The sequence below is a fragment of the Chiloscyllium plagiosum genome, unplaced genomic scaffold (genome assembly GCF_037043375.1).
Source record: "Chiloscyllium plagiosum isolate Xiang-an unplaced genomic scaffold, Cpla_swu_hap1 HiC_scaffold_4, whole genome shotgun sequence".
NCBI lineage: Eukaryota > Metazoa > Chordata > Chondrichthyes > Orectolobiformes > Hemiscylliidae > Chiloscyllium > Chiloscyllium plagiosum.
This window is the reverse complement of record NW_028270142.1, coordinates 30740481-30759776: the sequence shown is the minus strand read 5'-3', so window position 1 is coordinate 30759776 and position 19296 is coordinate 30740481. Positions and strand designations below refer to the sequence as shown.

Here is a 19296-nt window from a genome sequence, read left to right as displayed (position 1 = left end):
GTAGGCATGGCCATTTGGCAGCGAGCTGGACAGCAGTAGGACAACAAGGAGTAAGGCTGGCTTAGATTTTTCATGTGACAAAACTGCAAGATTTTTTCAGGGCTTTGCAGGGATAGTGAGAGAAAACAACTGCACTCAAGATAACTTACTTCTAATTAAATAAAACGTTGTTTACAGCAGAGTTGAAATTTGCATGAAAAGAGAACAGATACATTTGGTGGTACAATAGTGCCACCAAGTGTCCAGAGGCCTGCATTGATTACTTTTAAGAAAGCTGCTTGTATGTAATGTAACTGAGTTCTGAAGAAGAGTTGAACCAGACTCGAAACATTAACTCTCTGTCTCCACAGATATTGCCAGATATTTCTCCTACATTTTATGTTTATTGCATTTCTGAAGCATGTTTCATTCCCAAAGTCAGTAGAACACATCTCAAATGTAGTTGGTGTAGCGTAGGGGAACATTTTAGATCTTAAGATTGTAAGATCGCTCAGGGAGTCAGAGTTGCTGTGGCTACATATATGCTTGTATATGTATGTCTAGGCTGGAGCTATGAATGGTGATGTCAGATGCTGCAGCTTTCTTTTCATCACATGGGTGACAAGGAGTCTGTCCTCCTCTTATCAACTGTCATCGACATGCTTCAGGAGAATTTTTAAACTGTTACCCAACTTGTTGAATTCACCTTCCTTGGCCTCAAATCCTGAAGTGAGACTTAATTGCTATGTTAAATGCATGCATTCATATGGACAACGGACATATCAGAGAGATGGGGTTAGTGCTTAACAGAGAATGAGTGATTAACAGATCAGAACTGAAGCCATGCAGAGACAAAGGAATGTGCGAAGTATAACAGGGTAGCAGAAAATCCTTCATAATAAACTTGAGCAATGAAGTAAGAATATTAAGGTATTTTAATTTCCTGTTTGTTTGAACACTCAAAATTCTTGGACAAAGTAGGCAATGAACCATGTGCAGGCAAGTAATGTCATTTGGTGTTTATTAGTCAGTGTAAACATAGTGGGCAGAAGGGCCTGTTTCTATGCCGTATGATTCTATGACTAACATCTCAATTTCTGTTTAGGTGCTCTACAGCCTTAAGGTTTCAACATTGAATTCAGTAACTTCAAAAACTAACTGCTTACATTCTCTTCACTATTCCTTTGCCCACAACCTTGTCATATTTATGTCTTGTTTACTTTACACTCAGTAGCAAGGACCAATTTTTTCCCTTTCACATGCTTTTATAATTTTTTTCCCTTATTAACAGCCCTTTGTCTTTTGAATTGGATGTCAATACCATCTGCCTTGTTGCTCCTCCTCTGTCTCTGTCAAAAATATAAAGAAAAACCTATTTTCCAACACCTGTCATTTCTGAAGAAATCATATCAGACTTAAAATGTTAGTTCTGTTTCTCTCTCCATGCCTGCTGACACACCTGCTGGGTTTCTCTATGTTTGTTTCAAATTCAGTCACTGTTGGGTGAGCTGCCTTGCATTTTGAAGAAAGTGGGCTTGTGATTTTTTTCAGCATAGTTGGATGACTAGTGGCCCCTCTCAACAAATGTAAAATATAGGCATAGATAGTGTCGATTGCTGCCATTGTAATTATTCTCAAGGTTGTAATCTCCACCCTCCCCTTACTCGAACTGAAATGGTGCTCTTCTGATATTGCTGGTATATCATCTCAGGCAGGTAGTTTTCTTACTTTCCTTTGTGTGGTACTGGATAGATGACCCATTGCAGGAATCCTGTCAGTATCACCTATCCATTAGAAAAGTGCATGAGCAGATCACTGGCAGAACTAGAAATAAATAAGCATGATCTAATCACTATGACAGAAACACTGCTGAAGGATGACATAGATTGAGACCTAAATGTTGAAGGGTACAGGACACTTAGAAAGGATGGTAAATTAGGAAAAGGTAGAGGAATGAAACTGTGAATAAATAATGATACAAATCCAGTAGAGATGGATAAACTAGGTTCAGGAGTTTGGAATATGGAAGAGGTTTTTGTATAGTTGAGAAATTTTCAGGTCAAAGAATTATCTAAGTCTAATATTGTAAACTTAATTAGGGTATTTATGTGGGAATGAAAGTAGAGGTGGCTAAATTGAACTGTGAAACAAGATTAAGGGATTGGGCAATAGAACTGCAGTGACATATTTAAGGGGATATTTCAGAATACACAGATCTTCTTTCAGCTTGTTTGGATGGGTGAGAGAGCTACAGGGTATGTGAGCTAACTAATGTGGTACTTTGGTACAGGAAGCCATTAAAGTGGAGGGAGAGAAAAGGAATATAATGGTATTAGGAGATAATATAGTGAGAAGGATGGATACTGTTTCCTGCAACAAGAACCAAAGTTGAGAAAGTATTTCAACAAAAATGAAAGAATTCAGTTGAGGGCAAAATATCTGTGATTAACCAAAACATATAAAAACATTATCAAACTTAAAGAAGAACATATGCAATTGTTCAAAGATGAATGGAATGTCAGAAGATTGGGCAGTGAAGTGATTAGAATGAGGTGGATCTCATTGAGTATGAGATTGGGGCTGTTAACCTGGGCCAACAGGGAGTCCTGGCTGATGGATATAAACAGCAGTCTCAGTGAGTCTCCTCACTCGAGGGACTGGCTCTAAGCTAGTTGGTCAGATTCTATGTACTGAAGGAACAGGAGAATCGACGTTTCGGGCATAAGCCCTTCTTCAGGAATGAGGAAAGTGTGCCCAGCAGGTTAAGATAAAAGATAGGGAGGAGGGACTTGGGGGAGGGGCGTTGGAAATGCGATAGGTGGAAGGAGGTCAAGGTGAGGGTGATAGGCCGGAGTGGGGTGGGGGCGGAGAGGTCAGGAAGAAGATTGCAGGTTAGGAAGGCGGTGTTGAGTTTGAGGGATTTGACTGAGACAAGGTGGGGGGAGGGGAAATGAGGAAACTGGAGAAATCTGAGTTCATCCCTTGTGGTTGGAGGGTTCATAGGCGGTTCATTGGAGGGTTCATGAGGTGCTCTTCCTCCAACCGTCGTGTTGCTATTGTCTGGTGATGGAGGAGTCCAAGTACCTGCATGTCCTTGGTGGAGTGGGAGGGGGAGTTGAAGTGTTGAGCCACGGGGTGGTTGGGTTGGTTCCGTGGTTTCCTCATTCCTTCTGCCCGAAACGTCGATTCTCCTGTTCCTTGGATGCTGCCTGACCTGCTGCGCTTTTCCAGCAACACATTTTCAGCTCTGATCTCCAGCATCTGCAGTCCTCACTTTCTCCTCTATGTACTGAAGAGTGACTTGATGATGGGATACCGGTGTCTCTGCAGTTATTTTAGGCAGCATATGAAAAGCAGTAAAGAATGACTAAAGGATTAATAAAAAGAGAAAAATTATAGTACAATAGAAAGCTAGCTAGACTTAGAAGAATAGATGGTAAGAGTTTCTATGTATACTTAATACAGAAAGTCATTAACAAAGTGAACATTATTCCTATAGAATGAGAGTCTGGGGAATTAATAAGGAAAATAAAAAGATTTCAGATTAACTGAGCAGATATTTTACAGTGTTCACTATAGATACAAATAATGTTCCAGAAATAGCTTTAAACCAGTAAATGGAAAGAAATAAGGAATTTGATAAAATTGCAGTCACCAGGGAAGCAGTACTGAGCAAATTATTGGAGTTATGGGCTGACAAATACCTGGGTCCTAATAGATTTCTCTCTTGAGTCTTAAAAGACTTGTGAGTGAGTTGATGTATTTGTTTTAATTTTAAAATTTGTGTTGTTTTGCAGATGGTTCAGTTAGATTGGAAGTTCGTTCATGCCAAAAAGGGAGGCAGACAGAAAGCAGGAAACCACAAGGGAGACAGTTTTATATATCTAACAAGGCAATGTTAGAAGCTATTGTTGAAGACGCCATGGCAGGGCACTTAGAAAAGTTTTAAAAAATCAGGGCAGAGTCAACAAGGTTTTTGTGAAAGAGAAATCATGTTTAACCAATTTATTGAAGTCCTTTGAAAAAGAACTTTATCCTGTGGATAATGAAAAACTGTTCAATGTACTCTATCGAGGATTTCCAGAAGGTATTTGATAAAATGTAACAGCAAAGGCTATTGCAAAAATAAAAGCTTATGTTGTTGGGGGTAACATTGGTATAGATACAGAATTGTCAGCTAACAGGAAACGGTGTAGGAGTAATTTGATTATTTTCTGATAAGCAGGATGGAATGTTGCAATGGGGAGGGGGGGGTTGGTTAATAGATGGGGATTTGAAACTTTCACAAGTTAGCTATGATTTTATTGGATAGCAGAGCAGGCTTGAGTGGGCAAATGTCCTACCTTGGCTCCGAATATGTAGGGGCCGAAACGTGTGGTGCTGGAAAAGCACAGCCAGTCAGGTAGCATCCGAGCAGCAGGAGAGTTGACGTTTCAAGCATGAGCTCTTCTTCAGGAATTTGTAGGTCCATGAGAACATCCTTCAAAATAATACTTACTATTTTAGTCTGGGATTGTAATTATTTTGGCAGCATGGTACAAGCAGTGTACATATTGTCTGATATTGGATCCAGTGTCATATGGTGCTGAGCTAGCAATCCAAAGATTGAATTCAAAACCCACCTTAACAAATTGCTACCTGTGTTATTGGTCCTCCACTCAGCAGAGTTGAATTCTGAAATCTATTTGAGTTGGACTTTTTTTCCATCACGTATGTTTTGAACTGTAGTTTTTGAAATGAACCATATGATGACATCACATTCCTTCTTGTTACATAATACTGTCTCATGTGAAAGTCATATAATGTAATCCCTTTCTCACTTTTTTTCCTGACGTTTAGGGATTAAGTCATTGTTTTTACTAAAACAGAAAAAAAATAAAGGAATTAAATTGATTGAACAAAATAGATAGAAACAAACTGCTTCTAGTGATTGAGGGATGAGGGGAATAGAATAAATATGATGTTTAAGGGAAAAGCAGGACAGATTTCTTTTATGTAGGGTTGAGAGGCTGATTGTAGCATAATGTCAGCATTCAAGACTTTCTTAGAAAGGGGATTACAAACAAGAGATGATGGAACATGGGATTAGTATTACTGCTCATGTAGAGGATAAAAATCACCATGGACAGATTGGGCTGAACAGGATAAAGTGAGGACTGCAGATGCTGCAGATCAAAGTGTGGTGCTGAAAAAGCACAGCATGACAGGCAGCATCTGAGGAGCAGGAGAGTCGACATTTCGGCCATAAGCCCTTCATCAGGAATGTCATGATGATTGAGCTGAACAGTCTATTTCCATCTTGCAATTTCAATGGGTCTATGCAGCCTACACTTGGGACACAGGTCGTAACAGTCCTTTGGATTGCATTCCAACAACCATTCTTCATGTACAAGCTTAGACAATGTGTTTGTACCCAGATTGATTATGAATAATATTGGAACTGACCCTAAATGTTGTTGCACCTTCTTGATTTTTACCTCAATTTGCAATAAAATTGGGTTCATTCCTTATTTTTATTCAGAATTTAAAATTTCTGCTCAGTTGCTCTGTTTTTTATGGTATAATACACAGGAGAATTGGTGTAACTGGCGCATAAGATTGTGGAAGGACATCTGCATTCAGCAGAAATCAAATGCTGTTTTGCACGAATGTAATTAAAAAATAAGCTGGTCCTGCACACAAAACTGTTTGCTTGCCTAGGCTGGATTAACTACCATTGGAGTTTCCCTAATTTTGCTTATTTTCTGGGCTGTGTGAAGACTCCAAAAATGTAAGCTGGCTCTTTTGTGCAAAGATCCTCATGGAAATGTATTCTTTTAAAAAAAAACAAAGAAACTGATGACTTCAATATGAGTAAAAAATAGTGTTTATCCATTTAGCTATTTACAGTAATTTAAAGCCTGTATTCTTCAGTGCCATTGTGATTTTGTTTGTGAAAATAATTTTCAGTTATGTTCATCAAAATGCACCAGTGGCAAATGAACACTTCTGATATGGCGAGGGATATTTTAAAAGCACTTTTTAAAAATTATGTCTTAAAATGCTGCTCACTTTTATTGCCTTAAAGGTAGGTTTTGTATTTGGTGATATGCAAATTATATTGAGCAGGAATTTGGGGTAAAAAGGATATAGTGTTGGCTGTTAGGTTTCTTGGCCATGTGCAAATTGCTTCAATTTTTTTGTTGGATTATTCGCTGCAAAGCCGAATGAATTTTCTCAATGTACTTTACCAAACTCATCTCATTAACTATCTGCTTATGAATGGTTCTAGCCCCATCCTACCATGCACCAATCTTTCTGATTCAACTCACCACTTTCTGGATATCCCAGCATCCCAGTTGCCCAGGCCGTTTTTAAAAGCCTATTGTGCATCTGGCCAAGTACAGTCCGTCTGGAGCAGCCTTACACAGTTCCTGAAATTTATTCCAGATATGGCAAGCAAGAGGAATTTGCTGCCCCTCTTTGTGGGCAGGAACATGGAGGTCTTCCTGGATCTATGAAACACAGGCAGGACGTCCTCTTCCCCAAAGTAGTGGAAGCCATGAAACCAGTCTCAGCCATCTAGAGGGATACACATCAACTTCTCTCTGAAACTTCACCCTCACTCCATCTCTGCTACTGGACCCACCTCACACCAAGCTCATACTCGACCACACTCACCATTTTCTGCCGAAACTTTCCAACTTGGTTCTAAATCTAGTGAACTTAATCTAACCTATTCTTTAATGTTGACATGATTTGTCCAATGGCTGAATGCATTTCCACAGTCTCACTTATGTTTTTAAAAAATTTCTCCTCTTCTCCTTGATGTCAAGCCACTGTTAATTAAATCATTATAGATTAAATTTTTCTCGCTTAAAACTTTCACACACTTAAATAACAAACTTACCTAGAAATTCTGAATAATATTTGTGTTCAAGATGTGGTTACGAGGGAAAATACTTTCAAGACATGATCTTGAAATCTGCTACTGGAAATGAACACCATGTTTATTTGCACATGCAATCAATTTATTCCGTTGTTTGCAAAATAAGCAGATGTTTATTTCAAGATTTTTGGTGTTTTGTCTATCCTTAGGATGTGGACATAATCAGGAATATTAGCTGTTGACCATCTTTAATATCCAGTGTTTTGATAATACTGAATGGTTTATCAATCCATTTTTGAGGGCAATTAAGAAACATTTATGTTTTGGTGAGACTGGAGTTGCACCAGCCAGATTATGTAAGAATGTCAGGTTTGTCTTACAAAAGTTGAACGGTTGAACAACAAGCTCAGCAGTTTCACAATCTGTTGGTATCAGCATTCTATTTTCAAAAAAAATGAAATTCTTGTTCTCAAACTGCTTTGACAGGACTTGAAGTTTGTCCATCTTACTTAATTTCTAGATGATTAACTATTAAGAGAGAGTATACAATGTCTAGCATTATTTTTGAGTACTGTTTAACTTATTACTATTTGGGAAATGTTCTATTTATCTGATATTTTCTTCTTTCATCTGCTTTTATTATGAATGTCAGAGCAGTTGACTGACAAAACTGCGCCGATGTTGTGTTGCAATGACCAATGTCTTCTTTTCCTTCAATTACTGCATTTCAGAGTTCCGTGAAGGTGAATCAAGTTAGCTTGGATGAAAGTGGAGAACATATTGGAATTTGTTCAGAAGATGGCAAGGTGGGTATTGCAATATCCTATGTTCCTCAGTTTCTTTTAATATCTTTTTTCAATTGCTGTTTATGAATGTTTGTTTTTCCCCTCCTACTTTCTTGTTTTACTATAAGTGCAAACTCATCAATAATTTTTTTGAAATTAAGGAATGTTAATTTCTTTGTATGTTCTAAATTCTATGTACATAGGGATAGTCAACATGGCTTTGTGCATGGGAAATCATGTCTCACAAATTTGATTGAGTTTTTTGAAGAAGTATCAAAGAGGGTTGATGAGGGCAGAGCAGTAGATGTGATCTATATGGACTTCAGTAAGGCTTTTGACAAGGTTCCCCATGGGAGACTGATTAGCAAAGTTAGATCTCATGGAATACAGGCCATTTGGATACAGAACTGGCTCAAAGGTAGAAGACAGAGGATAGTAGTGGAGCGTTGTTTTTCAGACTGGAGGCCTGTGACCAGTGGAATGCCACAAGGATTGGTGCTGGGTCCTCTACTTTTTGTCATTTACATAAATGATTTGGATGCGAGCATAAGAGGTACAGTTAGTAAGTTTGCAGATGATACCAAAATTGGAGGTGTGGACAGCGAAGAGGGTTACCTCAGATTACAACAGGATCTGGACAGGATGGGCCAATGGGCTGAGAAGTGGCAGATGGAGTTTAATTCAGATAAATGCGAGGCGCTGTATTTTGGGAAAGCAAATCTTAGCAGGACTTATTCACTTAATGGTAAGGTCCTAGGGAGTGTTGCTGAATAACGAGACCTTGGAGTACAGGTTCATAACGCCTTGAAAGTGGAGTCGCAGGTAGATAGGATAGTGAAGAAGGCGTTTGGTATGCTTTCCTTTATTGGTCAGAGTATTGAGTACAGGAGTTGGAAGGTCATGTTGCGGCTGTACAGGACATTGGTTAGGCCACTGTTGGAATATTGCATGCAGTTCTGGTCTCCTTCCTATCGGAAAGATGTTGTGAAACATGAAAGGATTCAGAAAAGATTTACAAGGATGTTGCCAGGGTTGGAGAATTTGAGCTATAGGGAGAGGCTGAACAGGCTGGGTCTGTTTTCCCTGGAGCGTCGGAGGCTGAGGGGTGACCTTATAGAGGTTTACAAAATTATGAGGGGCATGGATAGGATAAACAGACAAAGTCTTTTCCCTGGGGTCGGGGTCCAGAACTAGAGGGCAGAGATTTAGGGTGAGAGGGGAAAGATATAAAAGTGACCTAAGGGGCAACTTTTTCACACAGAGGGTGGGTATGTGTATGGAATGAGCTGCCAGAGAACAAGGTGGAGGCTGGTACAATTGCAACATTTAAGAGGCATTTGGATAGGTATATGAATAGGAAGGGTTTGGAGGGATATGGGCCGGGTGCTGGCAGGTGGGACTAGATTGGGTTGGGATATCTGGTTGGCATGGACGGGTTGGATAGAAGGGTCTGTTTCCATGCTGTACATCTCTGACTCGATGTGTGTTCAGGAAAATTATGATCAACAAGCTTGTTATACGGTTCATAGAGTCATAGAGATGTACAGCATGGAAACAGAAACTTCGGTCCAACCCGTCCAAACATTTGGGAGAAATTTACTGTTTCTAAACAACCTCTAACTGGGTATAGTTTAATAGGAAACCATTAACTTTCAACATATGGTGCCAGAATATTTATAATGCAGCATTTTAAATCAAAGCTCAAGAATTGTTCTCAGTAACAACTGTAAGATGCAGCATGGTGATGCAAAAATGCATGATTTAAGGTGCAACAAACTGGAAAGTTTGCATACAATACTTCCATTTGAAAATATAGAAATGTTCCTTTCTGCCACTATTAAAGCAAGCATTTATTTTGGTATTCATATCTCAGACTATTTGCAACTTATCAGTGAATAGCAGATAAGGTAATATATTTAGGCTTATGTATTATAGCAAGTTAATGATGGACAAGTCAAGTGAATTTAAAATGGGAAAATCCAGCAGCCACATCACAAGAACTTCTTTTAACCAATATATTATTTTAGTAGTAAATTTGTTCATCTACGTGAAAATTTTTGAATAAACTGCATGATAAACAGATATATCAGATACATTACAACAAGCATTATTAGAAAAACTCTGAATTTACTACTGGGAAGCTTGATAAATGTTGACATATAACCAATGTAGTTGGATAATTGTTCAGGTATATACTGTGCATAAAAAAAACTAACCAAAGTGATGTAAGTGCTACTTGCTCACCACTAACCGTTAACTGATGTTTACTTTGAGTTCCATGAAGAGCACTGAACTTCAGATTTCTTTCTAGCCTTCATCCAAACATGATGGTACAATTTCTGATAATACTGGATAAGTCAGATTCTCAGGTGAAAACTGACAGATTATAAGTTTTATTTTTACAATTTGGGTCCAGTAGTGATCAGTCACTGAGCTTATTCACACATGGGATTATTGCACAAAAGAAAAGAGCTATGAATCATTTACGAAAGATCTTAGTATAAGCAGCAAAAATAAAGAATTTGCCCAGTGACCTATCATTCCTATCTTCATTTTAAAATTCCTTAGTGAACTGACAAGGTTGCCAGTGTTTCCTTTCAGTGACACACCACTCAATTCCCAAATTAGTTTCTCCACAAGATACAGACAAACCAACCCACTAATATCTCTACGACTTTGAACCTGATAAAAAAAATGCTTAAGCCTTGTTTCCAGCTCTGACAGCCTGAAGACTTCCACAAATAAAATCTGCGCTTCTTTAGAATGAATTTTCTTCTGAACTCCACTTGCTTGTGACCCGTGATGTTTTCAGTGGGTTATTAAAGCTCAAATAAACAATAAGCACCAGTTATCTCACCAAGTAGCTTGTTTGAGTCATTTAGTTCAAGTCACATGATTTCGTAGAAAGATGCCCAGTGGTTCACTGGGTGACAGAGAGGGATATGGGGATTACTTTACAACAGATCACCAGTTAGCTTGAGATGTATTTCTCATCACATTCTCCCCTTCTCTCTCTAACGGAGAGGTGTTTTCTTCTGGAAGGTTCAAGGCAGAATCTCTCTTTATCTCCTTTGGTCAAAACTTTTCTCAGAGGAGGATTCTCAAAACTGTCTTAGAAATTTGGATGCAAGAAGCAAGAGAAGGCCATTCAGTGTCTCTGGCCTCCTCTGCCGTTCAACCTGATCATGGCTAATCCTCTATCTTAATGCCATATTTTCATTTTATCTCCATACCCATGAAGCCTTTAATATTGGCTTTTCTCCAATTTAGAACTCCAATTTTTAGATCTGGTCTATCCTTTTCCATCACTATTTTAAAACTAATAGAATTATGGTTGCTGACCCCAAAGTGCTCCCCCACTGATACCTCAGTCACCTGCCCTGCCTTATGTCCCAAGAGTAAGTCAAGTTTTGCACCTTCTCTCGTAGGTACATCTGCATACTGAATCAGAAAAGTTTTCTTGTACACACTTAACAAATTCCTCTCCATCTAAACCCTTAACACTATGGCAGTCCCAGTCTATGTTTGGAAAGTTAAAATCCCCTACCATAACCACCCTATTATTCTTACAGATAGATGAGGTCTCCTTACAAGTTTATTTCTCGATTTCCCTCTGACTATTATGGGGTCTATAATATAATCCCAATAAGGTGATCATCCCTTTCTTATTTCTCAGTTCTACCCAAATAACTTCCCTGGATACATTTCCAGGAATATCCTCCCTCAGCACATCTGTAATGCTGTCCTTTATCAAAAACGCCACTCCCCCTCCTCTCTTGCCTCCCTTTCTATCCTTCCTGTAGCATTTGTATCCTGGAACATTAAGCTGCCAGTCCTGCCCATCCCTGAACCATGTTTCTGTAATTGCTATGATATCCCAGTCCCATGTTCCTAACTATGCCCTGAGTTCATCTGTCCTTCTTGTACAGGTCACTTCTACTCCAGAAGAGATTCCAATGATCCAAAAATGTGAATCCTTCTCCCATACACCAGCTCCTCAGCCATGCATTCATCTGCTCTATCCTCCTATTCCTGCCCTCACTAGCTCATAGCACTGAGAGTTATCCAGATATTACTACTCTCAAGGCCCTCCTTTTTAAATTCCTGCCTAACTTTCTGTAGTCTCCCTTCAGAATTTCAACCTTTTCCCTTCCTATCTCTGTGATTCCAATGTGGACAATGACCTCCTGCTGGCCTCTCTTCCCCTTGAGAACATTCTGCACCCTCTCTGAGACATCCTTGATCCTGGCACCAGGGAAGCAACATACTGTTCTGATTTTTCACTGCTAGCCACAGAAAAACGTCTGTCTGTATCTCGGACTAGAGAATCCCCTAACACAATTGATCTCTTGAAACCAGGTGTACCCCTCGTTGCATTAGAGCCAGTCTCAATACCAGAATCTTGGCTGTTCGTGCTACATTCCCCTGAGAATCCATCACCCCCTACATTTTCCAAAACCGCATACTTGTTTGAAATCGGTATAGCCACAGAAGACTCCTGCACTAGCTGCCTATCTCTTACCTTTCCTGGAGTTAACCCATCTATATGACTGTATCTGAGACATTCCCCCTTCCTATAACTGCCATCCGTCACATACTGTTGCTGTTGCAAATTCCTCATTGCTTCTAACTGTGTCTCTAACCGATCCATTTGATCTGATAATCCGCAGATAATCTCAGATATAATCCGCAGTTACCCTTAAACTCTCTTTAAACTTCCACATCTGACAAGAAGCACATATCACTCTATTAAAGGCCAATTTTGCTCCGTCACAATCTACAGACCCAGAAAATAACACCATCTTATTCCTCTACAAAACACTGCTCCAGGTTAAATTAATAGTTATGGCTTATATTTTAAGTTTAATCAAGAGACATAGCTCCAAAAACATATCATCAAGAAAGAACCCACTCTACTTACTACTGCAGACTTTCTGTAGGCCACACTTAAAACAATTCACTTATCTGATTCTGTGCTGTGAACTTCGCCCAAACAATTCCTCCAAGATCAGTTGTGAATTTCACTGTTATTTAATTTTCCCAGATGCATTCCCATGTCCAGCGATACATGAATTCAAACAGCACAGGCAGTAACTGTGCAGGTACACTGTGGTGTCAGTTTCTTTCTTTCTTTCTCTCTCTCCTGCACTGACCTCACCATGTGCTTCCTTTGTCTATTCTTCTCTCTTTTAAAACTGCTATTGTTTTGACTTTTTTTTCCAAAGTTCCAAAACAATGCATATAAAACAGTAATTTCTGCTCCTGGAATTCATTGAAATCACCTCCAGCACCTTAAGTACCTCAAAAAAGGAGCAGCTGTTACAGCCAGAAATTTTTCCTCCATCTTAGACCATTGAATGTTTGCCATGTTGTTATGTTCTTATTTTCCTCTCAACTTCCAAGTGTCCTGCTATTCATTGAGTACTTCCTTGGCTTGTTACTTCTTCTAAAATGCATCACTTCACACTTAACAGGGTTAAATTCCATCTGCCACTGATCAGCCAATCTAACTAATTCACCTAAAAAATCCTCTCGTCTAATAATTCCTTTGTCTCTGTCAACTGTCCAGCCAATCTTCATGTCATCCATAAATATTTATCATCTCCACCACCCGCCATTTTCATCTACATCTGTATTAATAAAAATTAGGTTTGCCCCTCATATCTGTCATTGAGATCCCCCATGATTACTGTATTACCATTGTTACACTTGCTTCTAATTTCCTGATCTACACTGTAGTTTAGATTCCACGTGACCAATATTTATCAGTTTTGGGCAAGGGCCAAAAGCAGAGTGGCACAAAGATCCATGACAGCTGTTAATACTATAAGTCAGTTGTTTTGTAGAATGCTTGCATTACCGTACCTGGAATATGTATACCTCACAGGTTTTCAGAAAATGCTGTGTCTTTTTCTTAAAGAAGTCATTTTATGTTGTCTTACTATATTTTGCATGAATTACATAAGTGGAGAATGTGAATGAGCTTTAGAGGACTTCTCTTGATGCATCCTTGGTATAATTGGTGTTTTTTAATTATTAAAACCTGAGACAATGTCTTCACGTGTAGCAAAAGCTAGATATTATTGTGTGCAGTATTGCACTGATTACTCGAGTAATAGTCAAATTTTTTTGACTACTGTTTAAGGTTAAATTTGTGGGATTGACTATTAAATGGACACTACTTTTGAGGGGCTGAAATTCATTCCTGTCAAAATTCATACCATATCATTAGCAGAAGCCCAATTGATCTCGAAATGAATAAAGAAAAATGAACAACAAATTACGGTAATTCTGAAAACCTAGAGTGGAACACAACAGCCAGCGCACTGGAAGACCAGGAACGGAGCAAAGCGGAACGACCGGCAGACTGGAAAGCTGAAGTGGGACGTGACAGCCGGCACACTGACCCATAAATGTTGATCTGTTATCTGTGAAGAACTAGGGTCAACTTTTACATGAGATATGTGGAAAATTCCAGATTATTTGGCCAAAAATAGGGGGCTGACTTTTACATGAGACCGACAATTAATCAAGTGTATACAGTATCTTGGGAAGATTTTGCTTGCCTGTTTATTTTCCTGGAGTAGGTGTTCTGCAGTTGCCTCAGGAATTTGCTTTCTGTTTAAAGACAAAATGAAGGGCTCAGTTAGCACAGTACAAGAGATGTTTGTCATGCATTTGATATCATAGGGTTGATTGCTTTGATTTTGGCAATAATTACCTTGTCATGGAAAAATAAAAGGGCAATCCTAGGGAATAAAGTATTGGTTCTAGCTGAAAGGAAGAAATTAGTATTCTTGAGATGCAGTGGTAGTGTCCCTACCTCTGAGCCATAAGGTCTGATCTATAGATGTGTGATTACAAATATCCAAAGGATGACATTATGGCAATTTTTTAATATATTAGTCATACACTTAAGAATATGTAACAATCTGCAGAAAAGTTTCAAGAATAATTCAAAATTGAAGACCTTTTTCCTAGTTTAAAAAAGTTCTTCATGTCAGTAGTTAGAAATAACAACTACATTGTTCAGCATCCATTTCATTTGATGCAGAAATTTTAACTGGGTAGAAGTAGATAAAGCATGTGTCACCAGGAATTGCTTTGTTCATTGTTGGGGTGTGAGAAACACTGTCGACAGTAATCCCATCCCTCGTTGCCCTAGGGGCTTTAACAAATATAACACACAGAGTGGGATTGGAATGACATGTCAGCCAGACTGGTATGGAAATGGTAAGTTCCCTTTCCTGAAGGAGACTAGTGAATCAGTCAGATTTTATTGACAATCTATTCCTTTCTTTGCTTCTGGCTCACAAATTAACAGATTTATTGCATTCAATTTTGTAAGTTATCACAAGAAGATTTCAGCTCGTGGCCTCTGGCCCACTTATCCAGTATTATCACCACTCGGCCACTCCAGCTAAATAACTGCCTGCAGAAGACTCAGCAGAGATAACCTACACCCTAAATTCCTAAAGAAAATGAGAAAGGAAGTTTATAAAAATGGAGTTAATATTTGTTAGAACTCCTTTAGATACATGGGCCTGGATCTTCCAATGACCAGATAATTGTAATTCAGTGTGTAGATGGGATTTGGGAATGGCAACACTCTGTGATCCTCGTCATAGCAGGGTCTGAAGAATTGCCTGGAAAATTGAAGATTCTGCTGGACAATTCCTCTACACCAGGAATACATTTAAGTCAGAATTCAGAGTCCTGCTGGATTTAAGTAAATAGCTGCACAGGAAAAGTTAAACTCGTAAATAATCCGACTCTTGAGTGACTATTCACCTGATCTCATACGAAGCTCACAAACCCAAATACACCTCTCCGGACCATTTATATCACCCCCACCTTACCTCACTCCAGACTTGGCAGCTCCTCTATCCCTCCAACCTCCCCCACACCCCCAGACCTAGTGTACTACTTCCCTCGCTCTGTACCTAGTAACACCCCTCCCCATTCCTGACATCCCCCTCCCCCACTCTCATAACAGGGTGTCCTTCTCCCTCTTCTCCATACTAGATCTGCCTCTGCCAGTCCCCCACCCTTCACCAGCTCTCGGCGCCCACTCTGCCCTGCCTCACTCCCACACCAAACCCAATATCTCCCTTCTGCACTAACCTCATTCTTGCCTTATGCATTTGAATAATGTAATGTAGTTTGACTTTTTGCTAGGACTGGGTATGATTTCAGTTGTGAGGCTTTACAGAGGGATACAGTTCAGAGAACTGACGGCAAGTGACTGACTGTCTAGATTTTGCGTATTGCTGAAAAAGACACATGCTGTCATTTTCATTTTAGGCATTCAAGAATCACATTACTGTCATTCAGGCTCAAAGTATGCTTCATCGATATGTGCTGTAAAGCACATGTGTTCACATGCAGGGTGCTATTCTTTGCAAACAGAAAGATGATACCCATGCGTTTTGCCCTTGTCAACTGAACAGAAACCAGCTTGGTATATTCTCTATAGCAATGCTTCTACCAATCAGTGTCCACTTCCCAACCAATCAGCACCCTCTTTTTGGGCAGTATAAACCATTGTTCCTTTTGAACTTTGGTATTCTTGAAATTCTGTTTTGATACGTATAGACATAAATTTTGCCTGCATTTTCTTTTCAGTAGTACTCATGTCCTGTACTACTAAGCAACTATTTGCCTGCATTTCAAATTTCCTTGAAAATGAAGGATAAATTAGGATAAACAATTCCATTGTTACTGCCAGCTGGCTTTGATTCTCTGTTTTAACATCTATTGAAGCAGGGCTACCTCAGATAAGATCGGCAACAGTTAGTAATTGAGTTCTCCAACATTTGACTTACATCCTCTGCTATTAGTTCTCTTCAGACACAACATAGAAATCTGTGCATCTCGAATAAATATTTCTGATACCTCAAAATATCAAATGACTAGGAGCAGAAAGATTTATTGCATTCAAATTACTGGATAATTACTCTTAAAAGCTTATAACAATAACAGCACCTAATTTAGAAGTCAGTATCGAATGCAAGAAAATTTTGTCAATTTTGAAATAATTCATTCAATTAGATATTAAACTGAGGCTAGGAATGTCTGTTCAGGAAGACATAAAAGGTCCTGTGGCACAATTTGAAGAAGAGCAAAGAGTCTCTTGCCCTATCAAAGCCATCAAATTCTTAACTGTACACAAATTATTTGGTATTTGCCTACACTGCAGCAGTAACTATAATTGAGAAGTAGTGCATATCCCTCCCTAACCTGGCAAACTCTGTGATCCAGCACCCATAGTGCTTCCGATTTCTGAAGCTAATTTATTTTTTTGCAGTGGAGTTTGCACTTAACTGGAAAAAATATAGTTTGAAGTGCAGCAAGCAGAGTTCCCTTCATTTAATTATTTTAAAGACAATTTTATACATTTAAGAGCTGCAGCCATTCAAGTTCCCTTCATTAAATACCTGTCGCCATTACCAGCATTTAACAATTGGAAGTGGCATCAAAGAGAACAATAAAGTGTAAATCTGTCATAATCAGTAGGCAGAAGCTTAAATTAGACAAAAAAAGACAAAATACGAAGAAAAAGTCCAAAGATGTACAGTTTAGGTGGATTGGCTATGTAAATTGCCCATAGTGTCCAAGGATGTGTAGGTTAGGTGGATTCGTCATGGAAAATGTAGGGCTACAAGGATAGGGTGAGGGGGGGGGGGGGGGTCTGGGTGGGATGTTCTTCAGAGGGTCAGTGTGGATTCGATGGGCCAAACAGCCAGCTTCCGTACTGTAGGCATTCTGTGATTCATGGGCATTTTAGTACAGGCCCTCTATTAGGCTTACCATGTTGGGTCATTCATAGTGTGTGACTTAAAGCCGGAAAAGAATAAAATCTTTAAGCTTTTTGTTTACTGACAAGGAAAGCAAGAAAGTTATAGCAGCCAATAAAACATTAAAGGAAGAAAATAATAGTGATTTAGATAGTGTCCTTTTGGATTGGTTTGGCCTTGTCAGAATGCGGCAATGAGCATTTTAAGTGCATTTAAGTCGTCATTGGACAAGCATATGGACGTACATGGAATAGTGTAGGTTAGATGGGCTTCAGATTGGTATGACTGGCCAGCGCAACATCGAGGACCGAAGGGCCTGTACTGCTCTGTAATGTTATATGTTCTATATTTCTAGTGAGATGGTAATTTTCCAGGTAAAATTATTCTACAAAGAACTCAATTTGGAGCATGAGTATGAATATTTGCAGTGATAGTTGCAGAAGTTTAAGAACAGGCATGGCATTCATCTACACTGTGTGTACAGTGAAGAAAAGAAGTAAAGATACTGAAGCAACTGCCAAGTTTATTGAAAAATTTGCAGTTACTTAACACTGAAAATTTATCCTCAGAGCAGTACACAATGCTGATGAAGATGTTTTGTATTGGCATTGTATGCCTCGTAATTCCAACATGGCAACAGAGGCTGATGAAGTGCCAACTACAGTAAAGGAGCCAAAGGACAGAGTGACTGTTCTTGTTATAATAACAAATAGTAACTGTCAGTTTACTCTTACTATTTGCCTTCTGTTGTTCTCTATTTAGGCTATATTCCCTTTAAAACTACAAGCCTTTATTTTTATGTAAAGTTTTTACATGAACCTTTTAACAAACATCTACTTTCTAACATTACAACATGACCCCACGTATCAAAAGAAGCAAATTAGTTATAAAGCATTTTAGTATATCCTGAAATGTGAAAAACACCAAATAAATACAAGTTCTGTCTTCATCTGCATTGTCATATATCATCTTGTATGCACTCTCTAATATTGCCAAAGAAAAGGAAGTTTATGAATTTCACCTTGTCTTCTGTAAATACATATTGATATGTCTTTCCATGTTCTGTTGTTTACACAAAGCTGGGTCCACTGATATGTTATTCCTTGCTGGACATGGAGTCTGCTGTTTAAAGTAACAATCTGAATGCAACAATCCCTCCTCATTTTTCTTCAAAATTATCTTACCTGAGATATAGGTTAATTATATTGTACCATATTACAGCTTCATTGATATTACAATCCTCTCATAATTACATACAAATTTCTCCTTTAATTGCTTTTGAAACATTTTTTTTTCCCAACTGAGAAATTGGGAGAAATCATCTGACCCAAATGTAATGCTAAAACTAAATCTTTATGTCATTTAAAATAGGCTAATCTCTTAAGAACATGAAAGGCGATGGGGCAAAAGTAGGAGTATGTGATTCTAATTTGGCCCCTGGAATCAACCTACTTTTAGTGCAGAGGAAAAGGTTTTTGTGCACTTAAATCTCTATGCTTCATTGATCAGACTATAAATTGCTCTCAGTATGCTAACTTTACTATTTCTTAAGCTAGGCAAACTTTGAGCACTCCACTAATTAAAAATCATTTATAGCATAATGTTTCTTGAATTTACTCCGTTTTGTCTTCCTGAAGATTTTATAGTGATAAATTTAGTTATACAGTCATAGGGATGTACAGCATGGAAACAGAGCATTCCAAGTCAATCAGACATCAAAGAACAAAGAAAATCACCACACAGGAACAGGCCCTTCAGCCCTCCAAGCGTGCGCCAATCCAGATCCTCTATCTAAACCTGTCACCCATGTTCCAAGGATCTAATCCCTCTGCTCCCTGCCCATTCATGTTACTGTCTAGATACATCT

At 38.8% G+C, this 19296-nt stretch overlaps 1 protein-coding gene across 1 annotated transcript in view; it reads left to right on the top strand.

Moving 5' to 3' along the window:
* Window positions 1-19296, top strand: part of vps41 (VPS41 subunit of HOPS complex) — a 168655-nt gene that overhangs the window by 48990 nt on the left and 100369 nt on the right. Inside the window, exon 5 of the mRNA XM_043688929.2 lies at window positions 7579-7653. Coding sequence (XP_043544864.1) covers window positions 7579-7653 — 75 coding nt within the window. The remainder of the gene's footprint in view (window positions 1-7578; window positions 7654-19296) is intronic.